The sequence below is a fragment of the Elgaria multicarinata genome, chromosome 14 (assembly GCF_023053635.1).
Source record: "Elgaria multicarinata webbii isolate HBS135686 ecotype San Diego chromosome 14, rElgMul1.1.pri, whole genome shotgun sequence".
Taxonomy (NCBI): Eukaryota; Metazoa; Chordata; class Lepidosauria; order Squamata; family Anguidae; genus Elgaria; species Elgaria multicarinata.
Genome location: NC_086184.1, coordinates 16567294 through 16593000, shown reverse-complemented (window position 1 = coordinate 16593000; position 25707 = coordinate 16567294). Strand labels below are relative to the sequence as shown.

The 25707-nt window shown below is 45.0% G+C and overlaps 1 protein-coding gene across 1 annotated transcript in view; it reads left to right on the top strand.

Moving 5' to 3' along the window:
- Positions 1–25707, top strand: part of RHPN2 (rhophilin Rho GTPase binding protein 2) — a 52083-nt gene that overhangs the window by 23613 nt on the left and 2763 nt on the right. Inside the window, exons 4-14 of the mRNA XM_063140962.1 lie at positions 3906–3981; positions 6685–6762; positions 8727–8851; positions 10445–10611; positions 15437–15624; positions 16628–16784; positions 18919–19038; positions 20420–20614; positions 21149–21225; positions 22445–22591; positions 24565–24720. Coding sequence (XP_062997032.1) covers positions 3906–3981; positions 6685–6762; positions 8727–8851; positions 10445–10611; positions 15437–15624; positions 16628–16784; positions 18919–19038; positions 20420–20614; positions 21149–21225; positions 22445–22591; positions 24565–24720 — 1486 coding nt within the window. The remainder of the gene's footprint in view (positions 1–3905; positions 3982–6684; positions 6763–8726; positions 8852–10444; positions 10612–15436; positions 15625–16627; positions 16785–18918; positions 19039–20419; positions 20615–21148; positions 21226–22444; positions 22592–24564; positions 24721–25707) is intronic.

Genomic DNA, 25707 nt, shown 5'->3' with positions numbered 1-25707 from the left:
CGTGGAGAGAGCGGTCTGTAATTCCCTCCAACACAATAATATAATTGCCTCTTCCAGAAATTAACGCCTCCCATACAGCGCTCTTGCAAACATGCTTTTTAGAGACGATACGGTCGTGTCCATATAGAACGTGCTTGGCTCTGACCTTCATTGGAATATGAACCCATCTATAGCCCATCTATAGTTCAGCATAGATTCACGGGACATTTTCCAAAGAGCGGTGTGCCCTGCCAATCAGAAAAGAGAAGCTTATTATTCACTCTTAAATCTTCCCCCACCCACCGCCCCCACGAAGTTGGCATTTCAAATGGTCACAATGAGAGATTGAATTCCACTCCGCATTCATCTTAGAGCTGGCAGGAACAAATGCCCATGGAAATGGGTGCACAAACCTGGCAACTTAATAAAGATGGATCATGGGGGGAATGCTTTAAATCAACAAGCAAAGGCTTCATTTTAATGTCTTGGCTGAGGGCAGGGATTTGCTTTGGCTTCTGGTGTGTGTGTATGTGTGTTTTTGCTCTGAAATTGGCGTGCTTTGCAATAACAATGATGGGTTTTGTAACCAGTTCCTGATCAGGAGGGGTTGCGAGTTTGCTTCTGCCAATGTTGGGTGGATGGTGGGGTGTTTGCATGTGAATCGAGAGAAAGGGGAGAAAAGCCTTAAACTGCTTCAGGCGTACAGTGGATTCTCCTGTGAAAATGCTGAGAGGTTATACATAGAGGAAGGCCTGCTCTATTTGGTTAAATCAGCTTGACAGTTTTCCAAACTTGGATCCTTGCTCCATTTGAGCCATTGCATCCCTTCGCAAAACCGTACGCCGCTGTAGGCTCAAGTGGCTTTTCCGGCTGTTTGCCTTTATTCTACCCCTCCCTGCTCTGGCGGGTCATTGCCCCTTTCCAGAGATCAGCAACATGGTGCCTGTGGGGGCACTAATGCCCATCAAATCCCCCGAGTGCACCCACCTTGACCTTTCCCCAACCCTGCTTCTTGCTCGCCCTTCAGCCCCGCAGCAAGGAAGAAGGAAGTTGGCAGACGTCTCTCCTGCTCTGTCAACTTCCTGCTTCCTAGCTCTGAGGTGAGCAGCAGCAGCAGTGTCAGTGGGCAGTTAGTGGGGTGGGAGGTGGAAAAAGCAGTGGTGGGCCGGGGCGGCAGGCAGAAGCGACAGGGGTGAACAGGTAGTGGAAGGAGCAGCATGCACTTGTGGGCACGTAGCGAGGAAGAGGAGGAAATCCTGAATGGAGGAGGAGGAATCCCACCCTATGACAAAAAATGACACCCACGAGCCCAGAAAAAAAAAGGATAAATGCGCCTGTGGACCTGAAAATGTTGCCTTCCCCTGCAGAGATCCACAATCACAGAAAGTTAGCCAAGTTTCCAAACCAGATCCTATTAAGAACATAAGATCCATGCTGGATCAAACCGAGGGTCCATCTAGTCCAGCATTCTGTTCACACATTGGCCAACCAGCTGTCGACCAGGGACCCATAAGCAGGACATGGTGCAATAGCACCCTCCCACCCATGTTCCCCAGCAACTGGTGCACACAGGCTTACTGCCTTGGATACTGGAGGTAGCACATAACCATCAGGGCTAGCAGTCATTGATAGCCTTCTCCTCCAGGAATTTATCTAGTCCCCTTTTAAAGCCACCCAAATTGGTGGCCATCACAACATCTTGTGGTAGTGAAATCCATAATTTAACTATGCGCTGTATGAAGAAGTTCATCCTTTTATTTGCCCTGAATCTCCCACCATTGAGCTTTATGGGATGACCCCCATTGGGTTCTAGTATTATGACAGAGGGAGGAAAGTGTCCACATTCTCCACACCATGCCTAATTTGATACACCTCTAGCATGTCTCCCCTTAGCCTCCTTTTTTCCAAGCTAAACAATCCCAGCTGCTGTAACTTTCCCTCATAGGGGAGATGCTCCAGCCCCTTGACCATTTTAGTTCCCCTTTTCTGCACTTTTCCCAGCTCTATAATATGTTTTTTAAGGTGTGGTAACCAGAACCATACACAATATTCTAAGTGTTGGTCGTACTATAAATTTGTATTGATACTTTCCACTGGATAATTCTGTTGGATGGTAGAGTAGCAGCTTTTAAGTTAGGTAGAGTTGTGGAGAGCTTTTGCAGCAGTTCGAAGGGCGACCTTAATTGCTGATCAAGAATGTCTGCCCAGGTATAACGCCTTGGATGGCCTCCGGCAAGTCACGTTTATCTTTCATCTTTGCTTTTTGCTCTTTGAAATGGAAACTAGAACTATGCACTGGAGGTTTGTTGCTAGAAGGAAGGAAGAGATTGCAAGCCACTTTTCTGCTTGTGCGGGTGTGTTTTAATGACGTCATCAAATCTGCTTGAGGGCATATGTGAAGCAATTCAGGGAAAAGGAGCGGTGTGTACCTGTGCACACACCCGAAAGAAAGGGATGAGATGCAAACACTGGGTAACTGTGGCCACACTTTAGTGCGGAGTGATATAAATAGATCTGCAGCAAACTCAACAGCGAGGCCATTGGTTGAGACAGACGCCAGCTGTGCTCCAAGCCTGCCCCGGACCACAAGCCATACCTTAGCTGCCTTCAGCCTGGCCGTCCATATGTTCACACTGGCCGTACCTCCAAGTCACGACCCCTTTAAGCCCCACAGGTTTAGATGTGTGATTTATTTATTTATTTATTTATTTATTTACATTTATATACCACCCTATAGGCGAAGCCCTCTGGGCGGTTTACAAAAGTTAAAAACAGTGAACAATAAAAACAAATACACAAAATTTAAAACCATAAAAAGCATAACATACAAACAAGAACAGGCAATCTCTGTTTAAAACAACTATTCAGAAGCCTAAAGGCAAAGCCCTTTTCCTGCTCCATGGGTCCCACAGTCCAAGGACGATCATCGCCCATCGCCGTAAAGGCATCCAGTGTCCTCACCGTTGGCTCTTGCTCTTCTCCCTCCCCCCACCTTACACCGCCGTTTGTGTCCAACCTGTTTAAACCAAGGCCACACGTGCCAGTACCCCATCACCCCCTGCAGGTGCGGTTTAGAGCAGGTGGAAAGATTTGCTGCCTAAAGCCAGTCAGGTCAGCAGGTTAAAAGAATTCCTATTTGTCCCTCAAGAGGCCGGCCTTGCCTGTGCGGGTGCCTAAAGGGCAGGAGGGTGAGCATGGCCATAAGGAAAGTGAGGAGGTTGGAGATGGGGCAGTGCAGGCTTATTTAGTGGCCTACGTACTGTCCTCACAAGCCTGCGTGTGGATGCTGCTTGTGTCCGCACAGTCCATTGTCATCCCACGTCCCTGTAGGGCAAGGGGAAAGAACCTCAGGCCCAGGGACCAAGCTCAGATCTCTTAGGGCCCCAATTCATCCCTCTGGAGTCCCCCAGAAGGCCCCGGCCTGGCCCTCTGCCCCCCCAACGCTCCAGTCCTCTGCCCCGGTCCTCTGGCCCCCGTTTTCACCAAACACTTATTCGGGAGTTTCCCAGTTTTTCTGCAATTTCCCCCCCTCATTCTCAAAGGTCGAAATGCCTCTTCTGAGAGTTACTTGCAGTCAAGTGTTTTAAGCAAAACGATGCTGGCAATTTGGGCCTGCCCCTTTTGCTCCACACACCCACCGCCGGAATGTGGCTCCCCAGAGATTCTCCAAAAATGGAATTTGGCACTTGGGCTGGGAGAGGTTCAAAAACCCCTGCTCTGGGATGTGTGAAATGCTGCTTCCCCCACCCTCGCGTCCTATCAGGCTGTGGGGAAGAGGTCAAAATGGGCCAAGACTGGAAAGTGTGAAAGAAAACAGTGATGGTATGTAGATGTATATATCAGACAATGTATTTTCCCTATGGAAGTGTGGATTAAAAGAAAAGGACAGACTGGATTAACGCTGCCGATTTCTTCTTTTAATACAGGGAGGCTTTTAGCATTCCTCTGATACCGCTTGGCCTGAAAGAGACCAAAGATGTTGACTTTGCCATCCCTCTGAAGGTAGGTTTTCAAAGGAAGATTTTCAGCTTTTAAACTGCATTTAAAAGAGAGAGAGTGGGGGGAGGGTGTATATTGTAGATGTTGGGATGATATGCAGATTCAAAAGGGTTTCCCCCCTAAGTATTTGTGTGGTTCTAGGATGATTATTCAAGAGTGTGATTTGCGAACTATAAAAGTTGATTTAGGGTCACGATGAAATCTTGAGTTATCAGTGGATTTCACAGTGTTGCCTCATTTCTTGAGGGGGAAAAAATCTTGTGAAGTCATAGCTTCCACCTGCAGTGCCAGCTCCAAATTTTTAGGGGCATTTGGGCAAGGAATCCTCAATGGTCTCTTCCCTCAGTGAGTCTAACATTTCATCACCATTGCCTCCTGCCGCCATTGCTCCTCATCCTCTTTCTCTTGGGTACCGCTTACTTGCTCGGCAGATAGAGAGACAGTTGCGATGGTAAGTTTTCCTACAGACCATGCATAGAAACACAGGCCCTGTTCAGAAGACACCTTAAAACATGGCTTTAGCCACGGTGACTAAGGCTTTTTGAAACCTGCCTTCTACTGGGTCATGCTACTAGTCCGTCTAGCCCAGTATTGTCGACACTGACTGGCAGCAGCAGCTCTCCAGGGTTTCGGGCAGGGATTTGTTTTCCAGCCCTGTCTGGAGACACTGGGGATCAAACCTGGGACCTTCTGCCTGCAAAGCTGGGGCTGTACCACTGAGTTATAACCCCGCCCCTAACTACGCCCCCCACTTTTGTTCCACAAATTCTTTTATCCCAAGAACTGTTTCTGTGCATTTCAGAAATCACACGAACCTTCCCCTTTTTTATTTTCTTTTTTAGAGACGGTTGTTAGGAGTGTGTCTGGAGCAGTAGGAAGCTGAGCAAATATTTACACCGTGAATGAGATCAGATGCTGTTCTTTTCCCCCTTGGCCCATTCTCTCTCTCTCTCTCTCTCTCTCTCTCTCTCTCTCTCTCTCTCTCTTTAATTTATCCCCACCCACAGCAGTGCTGGTTATGCATGACTTCTAGGCTTTATTTTGTTGAATTCCCTGCACCTCCCCACTTTTTAAAAATCCAATGTCCATAGTCCATGTCAGTTGTATTTTTGTACCCTGAATTGGATGATGAAATAGATCTGTGCTTGGGAAACCTCTCTTTGCCAGAAGGCAGGGAAATGTCAGAGTTAGCCAACAATTCTTCATGGAGCAACTAGATAATCCTGCCAGCCAACATTCAAAGATTTCACCCTTTTCAGCTGGCCAGTTATGGACACGCCGTCCATTTAGGGTTGGCGAAGCAAAGCAAACAGAACATCAAGGACATTCTTTCAAACGCGATTTAACGAAGATCAGGGATGGGGGATGCCCAGGTGGTGGGCCAAATTTGGCTCTTTTGATCATTGGATGAGGATTCAGGCTCCACAATTAGGGGTTCTGCCCATTCTAAGGTTAGTCATTTCATGACAAAGGCGTGTGCCATTGGCTGGATGAGGGCCAATAAACTGAGACTGAATCCTGGCAAGACGGAAGCCCTGTGGGTGAGTGGTTCCCGAGTCTGGGAGACAGGCTCTCATTGCCTGTTCTGGATGGGGTTGCTCTGCCTCTGAAAGAACAGGTTCATAGTTTGGGGGTACTCTTAGACCCGTTTCTGTCGTTGGAGGCTCAAGTAGCCGCCACGGCTCGGAGTGCCTTTCACCATCTTCGGTTGGTTCGCCAACTACGGCCTCTCCTGGACAGGGATAGCTTGACCACAGTGGTACAGGCATTGGTAACCTCAAGATTGGATTACTGCAATGCGCTCTATGTGGGGCTGCCCTTGAAGCTGCTCCGGAAGCTGGAGCTAGTGCAGAATGCTGCAGCTCGGCTGTTGTCTGGAGCTGCCCCTTTCCAGCATGTAACTCCTCTGCTGAGGGAACTGCACTGGCTGCCTATTCGCTACCGGGCCAGGTTTAAGGTTCTTGTACTTGTGTACAAAGCCCTAAACAACTTGGGACCAGGATACCTGAGAGAGCGCCTTCTCCCTTACCCACCTGCCCGGTCACTGAGGTCATCTGAGGGCCTGCTCCTGGTGGTTCCACATAGATCCATCCTCCGATTCGAATCCACCAGGGGGAAGAGCCTTCAGCATGGTGGCCCCCCTCCTGTGAAATTCCCTGCCTCTGGAGGTCAGGCAGGTGCCAACCTTGTACTCCTTTCGGCACCTCCTGAAAACATCTTTATTCCAAGAAGCCTTTCCTTAATATGCAGCCTTGGATTTCTGTTTTTGCTTCTTTTAAATTTTGTTTTAACTGTTTTATTCTGTTCTTATTTTCATTTTACCTTGTACACCACTCCGAAATTTTTCAATAGGGAGTGGTATATAAATATTCTAAATAAATAAATAATCAAGCGAGGACCGTTCCATTCTTCTTGTTGTTTTTAAATAAGACCATAGGAAGTTGCCATTTAATACTAGTCCATCTAGCCCAGTGTTGTCAACACTGACTGGCAGCTCCTCTCCAGGGCTTCTGGCAAGAGTCTCCCCCCGCCCACATCGCTACCTGAAGATGCCGGGGATTGAACCTGCAACCTTCTGCATGCAAAACAGGTGCTCAGCCATTGAGCTCTGCCCTTTCCCTTGTGGGGCCGTGGTGAAGAAATTCAGAATTTGGCCTACAGTGTTGAAAGCTCTTCAGCGTGCCTTTTCTTTTTTCTTACTTTCAGGACTTTATTTTGGAACACTATAGTGAAGATGGTTCTGAATATGAAAATGAAATTGCTGATCTTATGGATTTGCGACAGGTAGGTTGGGCATGCTTAAGAAATGCTGCACTTGGCTTTCAATTTCTTTTAAACCCTGCAAGCCAGGAAATATTTCAAAAACTATTTAGTAGGCCTAGATCTTGGAGCTTGTGTAGCGTAGTGGATAGAGTATTGGAATTTGGACTGCCGGGACACCGTAAAGTCTGCTGGGTAACCTAGGGTCCGGTGGAGGCTGGTGGCTCAGATGTCAGCGGGGTGGTGAATCCACTCTGGGTTTCATTCATAACCAGACAGAATTTAAAGAAGCTATCTAAGGTGCTGAACTCTGGATAACTCCTTTAGAGATCTGATTGAAGCCTAGAGGGGATTATACCTTGGTTAGCTCCTTTTAGAGTTCTGACTGAAACCCAGAGCAGTGTCACCACCCCACTGACATCGGAGAGACCAGCCCCCACTACTGGGTGTCATGTCTACCCTTACTGCCCCTGTTTTGGGAGAAGATGTTTCAGGTAATCAATCAGATTCAGAACTAGAAGACTCCGCGCCAGACACCAGCCAGCCTGTACCAGTGGGGGAGGAAGCTCTCACGGATGATTCCCCAGCTGGGAGTCAGCCCTTTCCAGAGCAGATCTCCTCAAGGCCAAATCCTATACACTCAGTGGGAAGTGAGGTTTCTTCCCGGGGTGAGCGTAACGCACGGCATGAAAGGAAGGTGTGAAAAGGTCCAGAACCTGCCACTGCACCAGGCACTTATTCTTCTTGAATGGACAATTGTCTTGCTTAGTTTGCATAATTTTGCCTAGGGGGACGTTTCCAAGAGGCTAGACTCTATTCAGGTAAAAGAGACGTTTATTGCTTAATAAAAGCTTTGTGGATTACTTAGCAAGCTTCGTCATTGCCTCCCATCGAAAGTAGGAGCATTCTGGGAAACACAACATTAGGTGCCAGTCTCATCACATCTCGAAACTACTTCACAAGATGGTTTTTAAGAGACCCTCTGATCCTACTGAGCAGTTGCTTTATCTTGCCAGCCTGTCTTGATTGAAAGGGTTGATTGGAGGATAAAATGGCATTAAGGACATTGAGCCTGTAGACCGGAGTGGACAAATAAACACTAGTATGTAAATACAGTGCAAGTGCCAGTAGAAGTGGACTTATATTCGAAATAAATACACCGCGGACAGAATACGAAAGCTGACTGAATGCATGTTCTGCATCATAAGCTCTGACTTATCATACACTGACTTGACTTGTAGATTGTCTTTGCATAGTGGTGGAAGGGACACCCACTGTCCCCCCAATGTAGATCAGGTAATATTTTATTTCATTAGTCAGCTTTTAAGAGTGGAACCCTCTCAAAGTGGCATGTAAGATGAAAGAACCAATACATGATTTAAAAATAAAATAAAATTCTGTAAAAACACTGCTTATAAAGCAAAACCTGCAGCCCAGAAATTAACAGAAGGCCTGTGAAAACAGGTGAGCATTTAGTGTCCTGAATACCTGGAAGATGAAGTTTGATGAATCTCCAATGGAAGCCCATTCGAGAGCTATGGGGCCACTCCCAAAAGGGTCCTCTCCCTTTCACTCATCAGCCTTACTGCTTCTGGCGGCAGGCAAGTGTGAAGGGCTTCTGTTGCTGACCTCAGAGTGTGGGAAGGCAGGCAAAGGTGATGACTTAGGAACATCATTGGGCCCGTTCCGAATACACTTTAAACCATGGCTTTAACCAATGCTGGTTAAGCCAGAAAGCCAGGCTGTGTTCAGAAGACACCTAAAACCATGGTGAATAAAGCTTTTTGCTTTATTCACCATGGTTAAAGTCGTGGTTTAAGATGTCTTCTGAACACAGCCTGGCTTTCTGGCTTAACCACCATGGTTAAAGCCATGATTTAAGGTGTCTTCTGAATGGGGCCATAGACTTCATGCAGAAGGCCATGTGTGCATGCAATTTTATGTGGACTTGTTATGTGATGGGGAATGTATGTTTTATGTATTCAAAGGCCTGTCGTACCCCCAGCAGAGATGAATCTGGAGTTGAGATGTTGCTGAGCTATTTTGTTCAGCTTGGCTTTGTAGAGAACCGATTTTTTTCACCTAGCAGACACCTGGGGATTTTATTTACCTGGTAAGTTTTTTTCTTTTTCTTTTTAAAAATGTTGTTAATCTAACAGTCCGTTCTCATGCAGTGGAAGCACGACTGCATGTGATGGATTTGAAATTTGATTCAATCGATGGCAAGCTGACATTTCTAAAGGGAAAAGGCAAAGTCTGACATTTGGCCAAAAAAGCTCTTAAGGGCTCCAGTCGAGCGTTGCAAAGGAGGGGCGTGTTGCATTTAAGAGAGCAAGAAGAAATGTGCTTTCTGCTTCACAAAGCTCGGTAATTAATGTGTGTTACATGCACCCTAGATCTTTGTGTGCTTCTTTGTCGAAGCACACAGGAGTCTACCAATTCAGCTGATACAAATATAATGTTGATCAAACTCTTAGCATCTAAGGGGTTGGGAGCAGGCCTTGAGATTGTGTGTCCCCTTTCCCTTTTTTTCTTCTCTTGAGTTCAAACTCCACCCCACCCACTTAACTGTGTAATAAGCATAATGTCAGCATCTATGTTAATAACTATAGTTGTGGCTAAACAGGATTCCTTGTCAACAAGTAGAACCATAGAATAGTAGAGTTGGAAGGGGCCTATAAGGCCATCGAATTTGAAACGAGATCCAAAACATGGTAGTAGATGACCTGGTTCATACATAATGACAACCCATTAGGTAAACAACCCATGGATTGTCATGCACAAGCAGGAGATAGTGGGTGCGCTGCCTCCCAGGGTTGCGCCACGTCAACTTTTACTCAGCAAGCCACAATCAGCTCCTTCGTAGGTTGCTGAGCGTGACATTTAGGGTGTAAACCATGGGTTAATTGATAGGTTGTTTAGCCTCTAAACAACCCAGCGATCTGGGTTCAGACATCACACTCCGCAACCTATGAAGGAACCATTCATGGGTTGCTAAGTAAAAGAAGAAGTGGTGTGAATGCTACAGGCAGTGTGCCTGCTTCTCCCACTTGCTCCAAACAGCCCATGGGTTGTTGTTACATGCAAACAGGTTCAATGTACTTTCAAAAGGAGAATTTTCGCCTGAGAGGAGAGGAAGCAGACTGCAAGGGAGTATGCAATCCTGGGGCCTTCTCCCAGTCTCCTAATGAGGTTAAAGAGATGGGTCAATATTACACCAGTTTTGCCCACCGTATTTAACATAGAAATGGTTTGTGTAACACCAAACCATGGCTTGCAACACAAAACCACAGCTTGCAGTGATGTCTGTACAGACTCTACCCAACAGATCCCAGTTTGCAAGTGGCTGCTAAACCAGCATCTGAAAGCACTGTTGGAAGCTAGTTTGTAAACCACAGTTTGGGCTAACTGTGGTTCGGACGTGGATGAGAAATGGTGGTTTGGGATATGCTCTGCTTATGGAGGCAATAGTTTAGTATGGCATCCAGGGATTGTTAGGAACGGAAGAAGGAAACTGCACAAACCATGGTACAGTTTGTATACATCTTGAACACAAATTGTGGGTTGGAGCATAAACTGTGGTTAGTAGAGAAGCTATGGTTTGTTGTCATGTCAGAACCAACTCATAATGTAAAGTACTATGCTTTCCCATATTTCCTAGTCTTCTGTTCATTAACATTTAATTTTGCTTTTGTTTTTGATTAAGGTATGACTCCTTCACAGGTGTCCCTGTCTGCCAGAAAAACTTGTTGCTTGAAAAGGCCAGTATTTTATTTAATATTGGAGCTCTCTACACGCAGATCGGTACAAGGTGCAATCGGCAGACCCAGGCCGGGCTTCAAAAGGCAGTCGATGCTTTTCAGAGAGCTGCAGGTAGGAAAGAAGCTGTGCGTTACTACCCGAAAAAAGCCCCCCAGAGAGTTGCTTAATCCAACTACTTCTGTTTCTCTTCCTGGCATTTCAAATGAGTTTAATTCCACAGTGTTTGGACTCTCAGGAAAAGACAGAATTAAAGCCAAAAGGGTTGCTAACAAGATCCAGGACTTGTTGTTGTTGTTTTGAAAATTAAAACATTCCTTTTCCAATTTAGTTTTCATTCCCTCACCTAAATCTGGGGTTGCACTTGAAGAGCGCATTTAGTCAAGACAAAGTGAATATTGTGGTTAACGATTAATGAGCTGGAGTCTGTAGGCCTAGGTGACTTTGGTCCATTATTAACCATTTTTTCTGTCCTCACAATGTCGGTTCCCCCCCCTTTTTTTCTTTTTGCTCTATTGTAACTCCAATGACATTACATCCAGCGGTATATATAATTTATTGCAGCTTACGTTCCCATACCATCCGCATTTTTAATCCTCTCCACCCGAAATGCAATACTATACTATTAAAGAGAGCAAGGGCAAGCGTCCCAGGGATCGTAGAATGGCTCAGGAAGACCCTCCAAGGTCGGAGGCGGTGCTCCGACCTCAGAAGGGGAGTCAGAGATCCAACCCCAAAACCTCCTTCTCCCAGCTGGTGCAGAAAGAACTGCACTGGCTGCTTCTCTGAGGTCGGAAAAGTGACCCTGGGGGAAGAAGAAGGGGGTGTTCCGGTGGGCGGGGAGGGAAGGAGGTGAAAGAGGCCAGGATACGAGTTATCCTGAGCCTCCTTCAGTATCTTTCTCTCCCCTGCCGAAGCACCCCTGCTAAAAGCCTGTCTAGCGAAAATACAGGAGAAAAATACATCTTGGATAACTCCTGACTGAAACCCAGAGTAGACATTGGGGCCACCAGCCTCCACTGGACTCCACTGTGCTCACTCTGTGATGTGTCCACGTCGCTGCCGAAGCCTGGCTGCTTCAAAATGTGCTCCAGTCTGCCTTTCCCATGAAGTGCTCTTTGTTGTACCTATGCATGACTGCAGAGCGCCACACCGTCTATTATGATTCATATCGTCCACATAGTTCTTTGTGGACAGAGTGAAGATTGTTGCTATGGCTTTCACCCATAAACAACCCTCCGCGTACACACAGAGACAGACTTCACAACCGAAGTGCATGCTTAACTGGGATATGCTTTTGTGGACTTTTTGAGCGATAAAGTAGACGGCTCTGTTAAAAAATAGAGGGTTTGGCAGAGTTTTAACTAACGTTCACAACTTTTCCCGCCTCAGAAATTGGGCTTAACTTTTGTCCAGAAATGTTATGATTGCTTTTTAATCTCTTAAAGCGTGCAGGTGTTAGAGAGCCGGGGTGGTGTAGTGGTTAAGAGTATTCCCACCTGCCTATGAAGTTTACTTGGTGACTTAGGGCCAGTGAGTGGGGCTGTTTGCATAACCCATAGCGAGGCTGTGGTATGTGCAGGGCAGATGCGGAAGCCATGTTGAATATGGAACCTCCACTCGGGGGTTGTAGTGTCATGTGAACCCGGCGTATATGGCTTATGTGAGGATTAAATGAACCTTGCATAACCAATCATCTGTTTTAGGGTAATGTGGAGGGTGTTTAGCGCTCGCCGAGTTTGCATGACACGACAACCCTAAGACTGGGGGTTGGATATGAAACCTGGCACCCATGGGCACTATGGCTCATCATTGGTTAAATAACCCATGGCAAACCACAGCATGTCACCTGAACCCTGTCATTGATTCTCGGCCTAACCTACCCCACAGGGTTGTTGTGAGGATGGAACGGAGAGGAGGAGGGTCATTCATACCACCTTAGGTTCCTTGCAAGAGGAAAAGGCAGGAGATGTGTAACAAACAAGGAAACAAATACATATTAAAGTAAAAAACAACAACAACCTTCTGATAATAAGAGACTGCCCCACTTTTATCGAACAGTGAAAGCAATTTGGAAGCACAAATGTTGCCTTCAAACGTTGGATAATATGCTCAGAGGAGGGGCAGAATCACTGTATTGAACAATGCAATTTCCGTTTTCAGTAATATTAGGCAATTAAAACTTGCTGGGAAAACTTGCCCAACCAGTTTTGGATGCAATGCATTTCTTTCTTTCTTTATTGAGATTAGATTTTCAGCACCAGCAAGTGTTACGGAGTGTTTATGCTACAGTAAGTGGTTTTTTTTTTTAAAAAAAAAAATCAAAATCTAAAGGATAGTTATGTTTGGAACTGAATGTTGCCCGACTCGGATCTGCTGCCAGTTGCACCGTTCCGCCATGCTTGGCGTTCTGGCACAGCGCTGGTTGACCTTCAGGTTTCCCTCTGGGCATTTTCCTTGCACAGTTTGCACAGCTGCTCAAGGGATTTCTATTATTATTATTATTATTATTATTATTATTATTATTATTAATTTATATAGCACCATCAATGCACATGGTGCTGTACAGAGTAAAACAGTAAATAGCAAGTAGGGGTGTGCACGGACCCCCCACTCCGCTTCACTTTCAGATCCACCATTTTCGGATCGGGCCGCTCCGCCCCACCCCCACTCTGCCTGTGCCCACTCCGCTCCGCTCGGAGCTCCGGATCCGGATCGGAGCTCTGTTCCCCCCCCATAGGGGGGGTTACCGGGCCCTGCCGCCATCGCCGCCGACCAAGGGAGAGGGGGACCTTACCTGCCTCCGTCCGCGGTCCGTCGCCGTCTTCAATTGAGCCCGCGGTTCCACCAGGAAGTCTGGGCTGGAACCGCGGGCTCAATTGAAGACGCTGACGGACCGTGGACAGAGGCAGGTAAGGGAGAGGAGGGCGGGGGGGGTGTTACTGGGCCCTGCCGCTGTCGCCGCATGGGCAACAGCGACAGCGGCAGGGCCCGATAAACCCCACTTACCTTTCCGGCGGAGCTCCGGATCGAGGCGAAGGATCCGCCTTCACCTCGATCCTCTCCGCCACGCTCCGCCAGCCCCCCAATCCTCTTCGCCTCCGCCTTAAGGGCAGGCGAAGCCCCCTGCTCCGCTCCTGCTTCTCCGGTCCGATTAGAAGCAGAGCACATCCCTAATAGCAAGACCCTGCTGCATAGGCTTACATTCTAATAAAATCATAATAAAACAATAAGGAGGGGAAGAGAATGCAAACAGGCACAGGGTAGGGTAAAACTAACAGTACAAAATCAAGTTTTAAAAGCTTTAGGAAAAAGAAAAGTTTTTAGCTGAGCTTTAAAAGCTGCTGTTGAACCTCCTGAGACTCCCAAATGTCCCCTTCTCTTTTCTTCACTTCTCATAATAATTTAATTTCCAACTTCCCTGCCGCTGTTCCATTATTATTACATTACAATTTTTAATTCTATCCTTCTTCAAGGAACTCATGGCACTATATGTGAAGGGCTGTAGATGAGGAGCAAGGGCTGTAGCTCAGTAATAGAGCATCGATTTTGCATGCAGAAGGTCTCAGGTTTGACAAAGCTGATCTATGTGAATTCCAATACATATGGGCCTGATGTGTTTGTGTGAACTGAATCACTTCCTAAGTATTGTGCCAGTCTGTTCCCATCCGCAGATCTAGATTAGCAGGTTGACGGTGGGGGGGGGGGTATTTTGATCGGGGTCAAGCTACAGGGAAGAAAAGGGCTCAGCTCCCCCTATCCCAGGGCAGCAGCTTTGAACAGAATTGAAGTCAATGCAGCTGTTTTCAAGTTGTTCATTTTTAAAACTCATGAGATCCAGACCCGGCTCTTCTGCATCACATCTGCTTTGGCCTAAAATAGTTATTGAAATTTTATCGGATTACACAAGACTGAATAATCAAGATTATTGCCAGAGGATGGGAAGAGGAATTCCTTGGGGCGCATCCTGATGATTCGTTTGTGGATTGTTTAGATTTCCTGTTTTCGCCACTGGGAAGGAAGAGCATATATGTTGAACGAGTTTTGTACACCTTATTATTTTATATATGTATAACTTAATTTTCAAATATCAACAATGTTTAAACTCATCAACATGCCATTAAGAGAATTTGTGTTTTGAGCAGGAAACACTTGTATAGCTAATTTAACATTTATTTCCCTCCCTCCCTCCCTCCCTCCCAGCTAAAGTAGTTGCAACCATACTCTTAAATAAAACATGATACTTCGTTAACCAGTAATATGGGGCACGTCTGGATGATTATATCGTACCGTATTTCTTCGATTGTAAGACGCCATCAATTGTAAGACGCACACTAATTTCAGTACCACCTACAGGAAAAAAAAAACCCTAAGACACACCTGCGATTCTAAGATGCACCCCATTTTTAGAGATGTTTATATGGGGGAAGTATGTCTTAGAATCGAAGAAATAGGGTAGCCCATATGTGAATGAGTCTCATGCCCCAAACTTTTAAACCATGGCTTCCTACCCTGGCTTGCTCTAAAACCATTAACCATAGTTTTCCCAGTTTGGATGTGATAGGAAACTATAGTTAACTACAGTTTTCCTGGCTTGTTCGGTGACTTGAGCGAAGGCTCATTCATATCTTGATTTAGTAAGCTGAGATATGGTTGGCCAAACGTGGCTATGATCCATTGTGAAAGGCTGCAGTACTGACATGGCCTTATATTGTGGTTGGTTCTAAAACCACTAACCATAGTTTCCCAGTTCAGACATGATAGGAAACTATAGTTAACTAAGGACTTATTTGCTTGTTCGCTGACTTGTGCAAAAGAAGGCTCATTCATATCTTGGTTTAGTAAGCCGAGATATGTTGGCCAAATGCAGCCATGATCCACTGAGAAAGGCTGCATTACTAATACTCTGTTTCTCCCCTCGTCCTTCCCTCTATTTCAGGAGTTCTAAACTATCTAAAAGAGACTTTTACTCACACTCCAAGTTACGACATGAGCCCCGCCATGTTGAGTGTGCTGATCAAGATGATGCTTGCTCAGGCTCAGGAATGTGTCTTCGAACAGATCTGCCTTCCTGGAATACGGAATGAATTCTTCACACTAGTGAAGATGGCCCAGGAAGTTGCAAAGGTAGGCCGCACGGAGGATGATTCCGCAGCAGACTTCCTTTCCCACCCCCCGTCAGGCAGATTCTGCAGACCATTTTTTATAACCTTCGTGAATTTTGCACAAATTTCGTCATAGAAAAATACGCAAAAAATAAAAGAAACCTAGCCAGAAATGCAGATTTCTCCTATAGGCTAAATTGTGAAAATGTGCATTTTGGGGGGAAATTTGTCTAATTTGGGGGAAATTGTGCATATTTGCATGAGCAAATTCAGAAACAAAAAAAAAGAAGCTGAATCCATAGGCAGACGATGCGACAAAAGGTGCCTGGGAATCCACAGTGCACAGACAAAATAGATTTTACCCAATTTGGAGATCCTTCGGAATGGGAGGCAAACTATGGGGGCTTCTGAGGAGGAACAGTGAATAGCGTAGGTCCATAGTGTTTGTTTCCAAATTTTCCTGGGGCTTCTGACACTGCTAAATAAATATATTGTTTAGGTGGTACCAATGGGCAGGGTCCAGAGATGCCCTTGTGCATGTGGAAAGTGTTTCTGCTTGGGCAAGGGGGGTATCCAATTTATACTATTTCCCCCTTCCTGTTGCAACTCCCATATACTGCTCCAGAGAGTCCCTGGACTTTTTGGAAGGCACAGGGGCCACAGCAGGAAGGAGAAGACAGGGAAACCCCATTGCTTGAATCAAGCCCTACTTGCATCAATTTTTCTGCAATGATGTGGACTAGAATGTTGTTTTTCTTTCTTAAATTAAAATGACTAATCTCAGGAATTCAACTTTTTGGATTCCGCACTCCCATGGAGAATGCACATTGAGAAAACACAATCCTGCATAATTATCTCCTCTTAAACAATCCTTTCTAATTTGTACCCTTTACAGCCTACCATCTTACTTGGCGTACACACCCCATTGACTGTTTACAAATGGTTGGTGTGACCCACAGATTACTCGACGGATCTTTTAATAACAAGGCAACAGCTCATATTTGGCTCTTGTGCTTTGTTTTTAGGTCGGAGAAACGTACATGCTTGTTAACATAGCAATGAACCAAGCGCCAGTCAAGGAGAACATCCCTTACTCTTGGTCAAAACTGGCCCAAGTCAAATCGGACCATTTCAGAGCTTTGGCACATTATTTTGTCGCAACTATTTTGAGTGATCACCAGAGTAAGAACGGTTTTGAATTCATTTATACTCTTTTTATCTTCACAGCAATCCTTTTTCTTTTTCTCTCTGCCATCCCCTCCTCCTCCTTCTCCTCCTTTTCTCTCTCTCTCCCTCTCTCTCCACCACCCCATTTTCTTTTTCTCTCTTGCTCACTTTCTGCAGCCCCCTTTCTCTCTCTCTTTCTCTCCCTCTCTCTGCTACCCCATTTTCTTTTTCTCTCTTGCTCACTTTCTGCAGCCCCCTTTCTCTCTCTCTTTCTCTCCCTCTCTCTGCTACATTTTCTTTTTCTCTCTTGCTCACTCTCTGCAGCCCCCTTTCTCTCTCCCCCCCCATGTGCTTGTTCTCTGCTACCTGCTTTTCTTTCTTTGCCTCTTGCTTGCTCCCTCTTTGCCACCCCGATTTCTCTTTTTCTGTCTGAGTCTCCCTCTTTCTCTCTGCCACCTCTTTTCTTTCTCTCTCCCTCTTTCTCTTTGCCCCCCCTTTTCCATTTCTGTTTCTCTCTCGCATGCTTGCTCTCTGCCACCTCCTTTTGTCTCGTCCTCTGCCACCCACTTTTCTCTTTCTCTCGTGCCTGTTCTCTGTCATTCCCTTTTCTCTTTCTGTCTCTCTCATTGTATCGGTTGCTCTCTGATATCTCTCTCTCTCTCTCTCTGCCTCATCACCCAGTGGGCTGCCACGGGAGGGACAGCTTACTCTTAGCAGAGGTCTGTACGCAGCCTTTGAATAACTTTTGCTGCTTTCCATCTGGAAAACTGTTTCATTGGTAGCCTTTATAGGCATTTTTGGACGACTAAGTTATACTAACTTTGAAAGAAATAGGAGGAGTTGTGTAAGCAGGTGCATGTAGACTTGAGAAGGCAAATAAAGCAGCCTTCCCCAACCTGGTGACCTGATGGGTAGGACTACAACTCCCATAATCCATAGCCAGCACAGTCATTGGGCGTGTTGGCTGGGAATGATGGGATTTGACATTCAACACCTTTAGGGCACCCGGTTGAGGAAATATGGCCAATTACATTGCTTCAAAACCTGCCACCCATTTACTATAGATGGTAATAGCTCACGGCTGTTTATACCACCTACTAACTTATAAGAATTTGACCCCATTGTCCCAGCTAAAGAGGAGTATAATGAATTACACAAGAGGCTGGAGAAAAGAAGCTCCTTTCCTGCCTCTTTTCTGCTTCTTTCCTGCTTCTTTTCTCCAGCCTCTTGTGTAAAGCATTATACTCCTTTTTAGCTGGGACAATGGGGTCAAATTCTTATAAGTTAGTAGGTGGTATAAACAGCCGTGAGCTATTACCATCTATAGAAAATGGGTGGCAGGTTTTGAAGCAATGTAATTGGCCATATTTCCTCAACCGGGTTCCCTAAAAGTGTTGAATGTCAAATCCCATCATTCCCAGCCAACATGTCCAATGACTGTGCTGGTTATAGATTATGGGAGTTGTAGTCCTACCCATCAGGAGGTCACCAGGTTGGGGAAGGCTGCTTTATTTGCCTTCTCAAGTCTACATGTACATGCTTACACAATTCCTCCCATTTCTTTCAAAGTGAGTATAACTTAGTCGTCCAAAAATGCCCATTCCACACTCTCTCATTTCAAAGTTAGTATAACTTAGTCGTCCAAAAATGCCCATTCCACACTCTCTCGTTTCTCCCCCACTGTATTCATTTTAGCTTGTAAGCACCTTGGGGCAGAAGCTTCTCTGCCTGTCTCCCTGCCTCTCTTTTAGAAAAAGTAAAGCATCAAGTACAGATGGCACTTAATAAACAAAAACCGAAGCAATAAAATCACACTTTGGAGCTAGTTTTCCATGGGCTTCTTATGGTATGGTGAGCCAGTGTTTTCAAAACAGGTTTGGGGAGAAAAGGAGTGTCTTAACATCTAAAGTACAGTGGCCCTGGTTATTAAGAGATCACATTCAGGAATCTGGTAGTAAAATGAGCATATGAACCCTCCAGTATAATGCAGATTGTAATCCACTAAGAGAACCGGTTTGGGGAGATGGCGGTTGCTAGTTTAGGCCACACCTCTGCACAAAGCCTTAAGGCATCTCATCCAGACAGGAAATGAAAGTAAACAAGTATTTATCCACTCTTTCATTTGCGTTTTATTTTTTTGCCACCCCAGTGCATCAAACCGATGACGAAGACCAGCAGGAAAAGGCTTTCTCCCAGCTGTATGACCACATGCCAGAAGGAATGACACCCTTGGCCGTTTTAAAGGACAGTGTTCAGCGCAAACAACTAGGTACGGACAAACTCCCCTTTCTTGGCTCCGTTCAGACAGAACGTCAAGCCGTGGTTTTGACTATCAACAGTTTAGAACCTAACCCGGAGAAATTGATATAGCTCCAACTGCTTTTAGTAGGAGAATGTGTCCTCATTGTGCCACTACTTGGGAAACTGGAAATTCAGCTTTACTGCAAGCTGGATTCTTCTTACTGCTTTATTAGTAGCAAAATGTATTGTTATCCGCTTCCCCGAGGGTCAGTGTTCCAGGGACGTTGCTACCTGGGTTTGTTTTCTTTTTAAGGCAGAGATGACTGGTGGCGTTTTCGTAATATTTGATCTCTATACAAATATACAAGTGGAGGCAAGCAGCAGACATGCCTGTAGCAGGCTGCAGATCTGCAGACATGCCTGCATCTCAGAGTTCCCTTCAGCTTTTCAGCAACAGCTCTCACACAATCTTCTTCTGTTCCCTAAGCCAGGACTGCAAGACATCACCGGGAAATCTGGCCCTTGATCATAGAATCATAGAATAGCAGAGTTGGAAGGGGCCTACAAGGCCATCGAGTCCAGCCCCCTGCTCAATGCAGGAATCCACCCTAAAGGCGCACCAGACTTCCACAGCGCGCCCGGCTCCGCTTGCTTTTGTGGGCCAAGCCGTGCCGTTTCCCCAAGTTCCAGGGGCTTTCACTGCATTTTTTTTTTAAAAAAAAATAAAAATAAATCTCAGCTGTAATTTGTGCAAATAGAATTTGCATAATTTGCGCGGGTTTTGGATGTCATTTGCTTGAATGCCGCAAACCTGTGCAATTTACAGCTGAAATTTGCGCAGATGTTTTATATGCAAAACCATTTACGGAAATTCCACTAGATGGCCCGACTCATTGTGCACCGAATCAGGCCAGTGGGCAGAAGACGGAATGGAGTCTGGGATGGCTGAGCCAATGCAAGCTCATCAAGCTCCACAGACACCCTCAGCTAGATTCCTCCATCATTCCAAGGCTCATGTGTACATGGCTCTCCCATTTCTGGCTGTTACTGAGCGCCACGAACATGGGATCTCTTCTGTTTCCCCATAGCTGGGAACAGTAAACCTAGGTTTGAGGAGATGGGGCTGCTTTACTGGATCATGGCAGCTAATGCAGGCTTTTATATTAAAAGGACTTGTCCATTTCTTCTCACTAGAAGAATTCTTAGGTTTGCTTGTGGATCCTTGTCCTGTACAAAGCTTGTTCTGGTTGGTAAGGATTGCAGAGCTGGGTATTTGAGAACTCTTGCCTGGAAAAGAAAACATTTGGTGGAGTCTTGGGGTCAGGGGCAACAATTAGGGTAATGTAAAAGGGGGGAACTCTTCAGGGTGGTAATCCTGTTTACAGACTTCTATATTTTTGCTTCTCCAGGAAAAGCCCATTTGCAGAGAGCCATTGTTTATCACGAAGAAGCCTTAAGAGTTTGTGGATTATGCAGAAAGCTCCGGAATATAGATGTACTCCAGGAAATTCTCTTAGTCGCACACAAGCGATCCCTTCTCAAATATTCACAGCAGGAATGGGAAGATGTTTTCTTGACTTTGGTGCAGGCCCTTGATATCCTTCGTAAGTATATTTTTCTGACTGGGATGTCTCCTTCCACATACATTGGGGAGCTTTCACTTAGTGGCTAAGAGCATAAGCTGTATAACTGAAAAGGTCTCAGTTCAACTTTTACTTTAGCCAAGGCCTTTAGGATGGGTGAGGCGAACTTCCTATGGTAGCAGAAGTTGGCATATTTCTTTTTCTTTCTCTGCCCCACTTTCTCTGTCTCGCTTTCCTTCACTTTCTTACCCCCGGACACCATTCGGCCTACGGGGGAAATCCATGAGGTAATGTGTCCCTGTACCGAATATGGTTCCTCACCACTGGCATAGTGGCTGGACTGCAGGACGTAGACTAGGTTCAAATCCCCAGCCAGCCATGAACTTCACTAGGTGATCTTTAGCCAGCCGCACTCTCTCAGGTCAACTTACCTCAGAGGATTGTTGTGAAGATCAAATGAGATCTGGAAGAGGGATGCATGCTGTTCTGAACTCCTTAGAAGAAGTGTGGGATAAAATAATAACCATAATTATTTTTGTTTTGTTTCATTTATAGCTAAGACAGACCATAAAATCGAAATGATTGCTCCTCAGTTCTCCAAGGTGAAAGTCAAAGACTTATTCGAGAGGCTGGTATGTATGAAGTTGCACTGCCTGTTCAATGTTTGCTCTTGTGATGTTCTTTCAGAGTGTCAATTCCTTCTCACATCAGAGGGAAATTAAGTAGGAGTTTGAAAAAGCACCTGCAGTTTCTGGAAGTCTTAATATCTCATTCAGGAAGGGCTTTTCAAATCATTTACATTAACTGCTTGCAACTAGCAGTGGAGAACATTTTCCTATCATCTGGACAAACATAGCCTTGCTCCAGATATTTGCCTGTGAACAAGAAGTAAATTCTTACCCCAGGCTGTCCCCTTAATTTTGCCTAAAAGTAGTTTTGTCCAAAAGCAAGATGAGTTCCGTTTCTGATGTTAGTGGTCTGTCCAGCTGGCCAGAAAATTATTTAGAGGCTGCTTCCACCTGCTGAATGACTCTGCACTTATATTATAGAATAGCAAGCCCAGTTGTGGCCAGTTGCTATTTGTGAAAAAGAGCGTAATTTCTGAATAATTATTATTATTATTATTATTATTATTATTATTATTATTATTATTATTTATTACCCACCTCTCCTTCTGGATTGAGGCGGAGAACAACACTATATAAAATGTAATACGTAAAATTAGTTAAAACAGCATATAAAACCATTACAATATTAAAATAACAATCACAGAATCTTAAAATTCTTAGGTTTAAAATTCATCTGGGTAGGCCTGCCGGAAGAGACTAGTGTTTACGGCTGTCTTAAACTCAGAAAGAGCTTTAAGCTGATGAGTCTCCTCTGGCAGGTCATTCCACAGTTTGGGGGCAGCAGAAGAAAAGGTCCTCTGGGTAACAGTTGCCAGCCTAGTTGTGGCTGACAGGAGTAAAGCCTTCCCAGAGGACCTGAGTGTGCAAGGCGGATTGTATAGATGGATATTCAGAGACAAAACTCATGATGTATTGCTTATTCAGGCTTCTCTGCAGGGGTAAAAAAACCCAGACACTTTAGGTGGCACTGTTGAGCTACATGGGGAGTTCATCTCACCATCTCAACCATGGTTAAGAGAATAGAATATGTTACGTCTGTATCGAAACCCAAGAAGAATGTCACATAGGACATTTCTAGGTAACACACACACAGAGAGGGAGAAATGGGGGAGAGAGAGAGAGAAAGGAAGAAAGGATGCCTGTGCATGACAGACTTCCTGTGAAGTGACTCAAAAGGTGGAGATTGTGGAAAGAACCTAACTCACTGCTGTGTATATCTCAGGGTCCTCTTACAGTGTTTTCGGCAAAACAGAGGTGGACTGCTCCCCGCACCGTTCGTTTCCACTGTGAAGCTGGGAGTTTGGGATTTACACTGAAAGGAGGCCCACCTGTTCATATTTACTGTCTTGATCCAGTTTGTCCTGCAGCAGTAAGTCAAATGCTCATATAATTTGCCTCCAATTCTTTCACATGGAACTGCCCTATAGCTTAGTTGTACATTGTGACCTTCTGAATTTGTTCAGAGGTTAAGCTGTTAATTTCAGTGAAATTTTCAGAGTTAAATATTAACAAAGTAACACCCCAGACAGAATAACGCATTTGAAATAAACATCTAATTAGTGCATCCGAATACAATTGCCCCTGTTGATTGAGGTGGATTTTTGCTTTGCAGTTTTAATTCTCCTCGATGGGTATAATATAGATATTTAAGGCTGTAACCTAGACTGTAAAATTTGATCCCGCAAAACACAGTGTAAAAATTACTGGGATTCCTCCTCGCTTTTTGGACTGGTACAATTGAAAAGTTGTTCAATGCAATAAGTTCTGTGTAAGTGTGCCTTACTGATTCTATTTCATAGACAATGAAAGGGAGTCCCATAGTGAATTTCTCTTCATCTGCTATGCTCCATTTTCAGACTGCCAGCTTCTGAAATGGAAACTCTGGCCCTTTTCAGACAATGCCCCAAACCATGGATTGGAAGCAAGTTTTGAGCTTATAGGTCTGTTCAGACAACAAGCTGAGCCATGGTTAGGGCTTTTGCAGCAAATGGTTAGTGAGCATGTTTAAATTGTGGTTATGTAGCCACCATTGTTTACATGACACGCTAAGCCATGTTTAGCTCAAAATGCTTACCCACCATGTTGTCTGAACAGGGTTTATGTTTTGTGTCCTTTCACATGAGGTCTAACTTTCAGTCTACAGTTTTGTGCTAGCCATAGTTTGTCATGACATCCAAAATGACAAACCAAGGTATGCACATTCTTCAAACCAAAACTTGAAACCATGGTTCAAAATGCATTTTTTGCTTCTGGACTGTAGGGCAAGCACTAACCATGGTTTTGTCGATTCAACCTTCATGACGAACCGTGGCTGGCACTAAGCTGGTAGTGACGCTGTAAGAGAGGGGAAAAGAGAATGCTTGCAGGCCTGTGATCGGTTTTTAATCCTCCAATTTGGAGGACCATTTTCAGCTGAGCCTGTTGCGTTAGCAGCTTTGAGACAGCATTTGGAAAACAGTGTCTTCTGGAGACCATTTGCACGGTTGCTCCGGACCAGGTTTCTGTACTTGCAAGAGTAGCCATAGAAAGAAGCTGGGTAAACAGGGGCCAAATGCTGCTGAATTCTCAAATCCTCTGTCTTGGAGCCAATAGTACATTTTGACCCTGTTCAAACGACACGCTAAGCCACGGAGGTTAAGTATTTTGAGCTAAATGTTATGGCTTAGCATATAATGCGAACCATGTCTTAGCATGTTGTGTGAACCATTCCTAACCATGGTGGCTACGTAACGATGGTTTAAACATGTTCACTAACCATTTGCTGCAAAAGGGTTCGCAGCCTCACCATGACTTAGCGTGTTGTCTGAACAGGCTCTTTGAAATGCATCATTACAGCCTCCTTAACCATGTCCCCTAGGAGAGTCCAAATATTAAAGCAGCTTGTTGATCCGTATCAACAAACTAGTTCTAGCAGTTTTCAACTCCACCAGAAGCAGGTCTTTTGTAAAACGAGCAGGTCTTCATTGCCTATTCAGGACCAAGCCATCCCAAAATACTTTTCATTTCAGGGGGGGAAATATATTATTGTTGGGAAAATTAATCCCTCCCCAGCTACTGTGAAGATTGCAGCAAAGGCGGCGGAAGGAACAGGGAATTCTGAAGCAGGGTGGCAGACAATGGAGGTTGTTGGCTCCAGTGTCTGTGGGGTGGTGAGTCCGCTCTGGATTTCAATCAGGGACCAGTCAGAACTCTAAAAGAGCTATCTAAGGAGCCTAAGCAAATCTGTGACTTCAACCATCCACACGTTACTTGGCTTTTAAGAAGGTGGGAAGGGATACAGGAAAACCTTTCCTGCCCTGCACAAATCTCAGCTGACACTAAGGTGTGCCCAATGGTCTTAAGTCGGCAGGTCTGAAAGAAGGAGACTGCGTTGTTGCCATTGAAGGCATGGACTGCAAATGGCTGGGCACAAGCGAGGTCTTGGAAAAGTTCCGAAACGCAAGAGATCAAGATATCGAGATCCAAGTGGTTAGCTGCCAAGACTCCGCAGCTTCCATGGTAAGTTAATAAGGGACAGCCGTTCACTCTGGGTCTGAACTTTAAGTTAAAATAATAAATGTAAATTGGTTAGTAAAATAGTAAATAGTTAATTGATTTAAACCACTTCTAGATTACAAGGCTATTTTCATAGAATCATAGAATAGTAGAGTTGGAAGGGGCCTAAAAGGCCATCGAGTCCAACCCCCTGCTCAATGCAGGATTTTTTTTTAAAAAAAATAATTAATTCAAGTTCTTAAAAAAGAAACTGTGGCATTACCCCACAGTTCTGTTCCCTTAGGTATGTCTGGCTTTGCATGTCTAGTGAGTGCAGAATGTTGGACTGAGTGGGTGTGGCTGATGATGCTGTGAAAGGGGGGAGGAGTATAAATGTTGGTTGGTTGGTTGGGAGTGGGGAGTGTCAGTGGTGTGGAGAGTGAAAGGAGATAAGATTTTAAGAGATTTAAAATTACTGTTATTATTAAAACTAGTAGATTAAGCAGGTTAACTTGAATTTGAAGTAACTAAGATCTGTTAAACAAAAATAAACATTTTATTTTGTTGCCTCAAACCATGTGTCTGCTTGGCTTTATCACCTGCTCTACAGTTACTATCATGAACACCTTCTATATAACCTTCAGCTTATTTCATACACAGTAAAACCTTTTCAGATTCTAGCCTTTACCCTCTCATATGAGGGAAAGGTTGTGTTTTACCCTACCTTCAGTTTGTTCAAGTGGTGGCGCTTGGCTTGAGGAGGGTTTGTGTGCGACAAGGCCTGGTGTGTGAGGCTTGTGTCATGACAGAAACCATTAAAGAAGCATTTATTTTTCAGAGATGCTGCCAGTGATCATTCTAACCATGTGTTTTGGGGATTTAACTCTAAGCATAGAGCCTTTTTCAGGAACTCGCAGCACTGGACAAATCTCATTAGAAAAAATGTTTCCCCCATGAGCCTTTTACCGACCTAATAATAAGTGCATTTCTTGAAACTCAATGGTCTACATT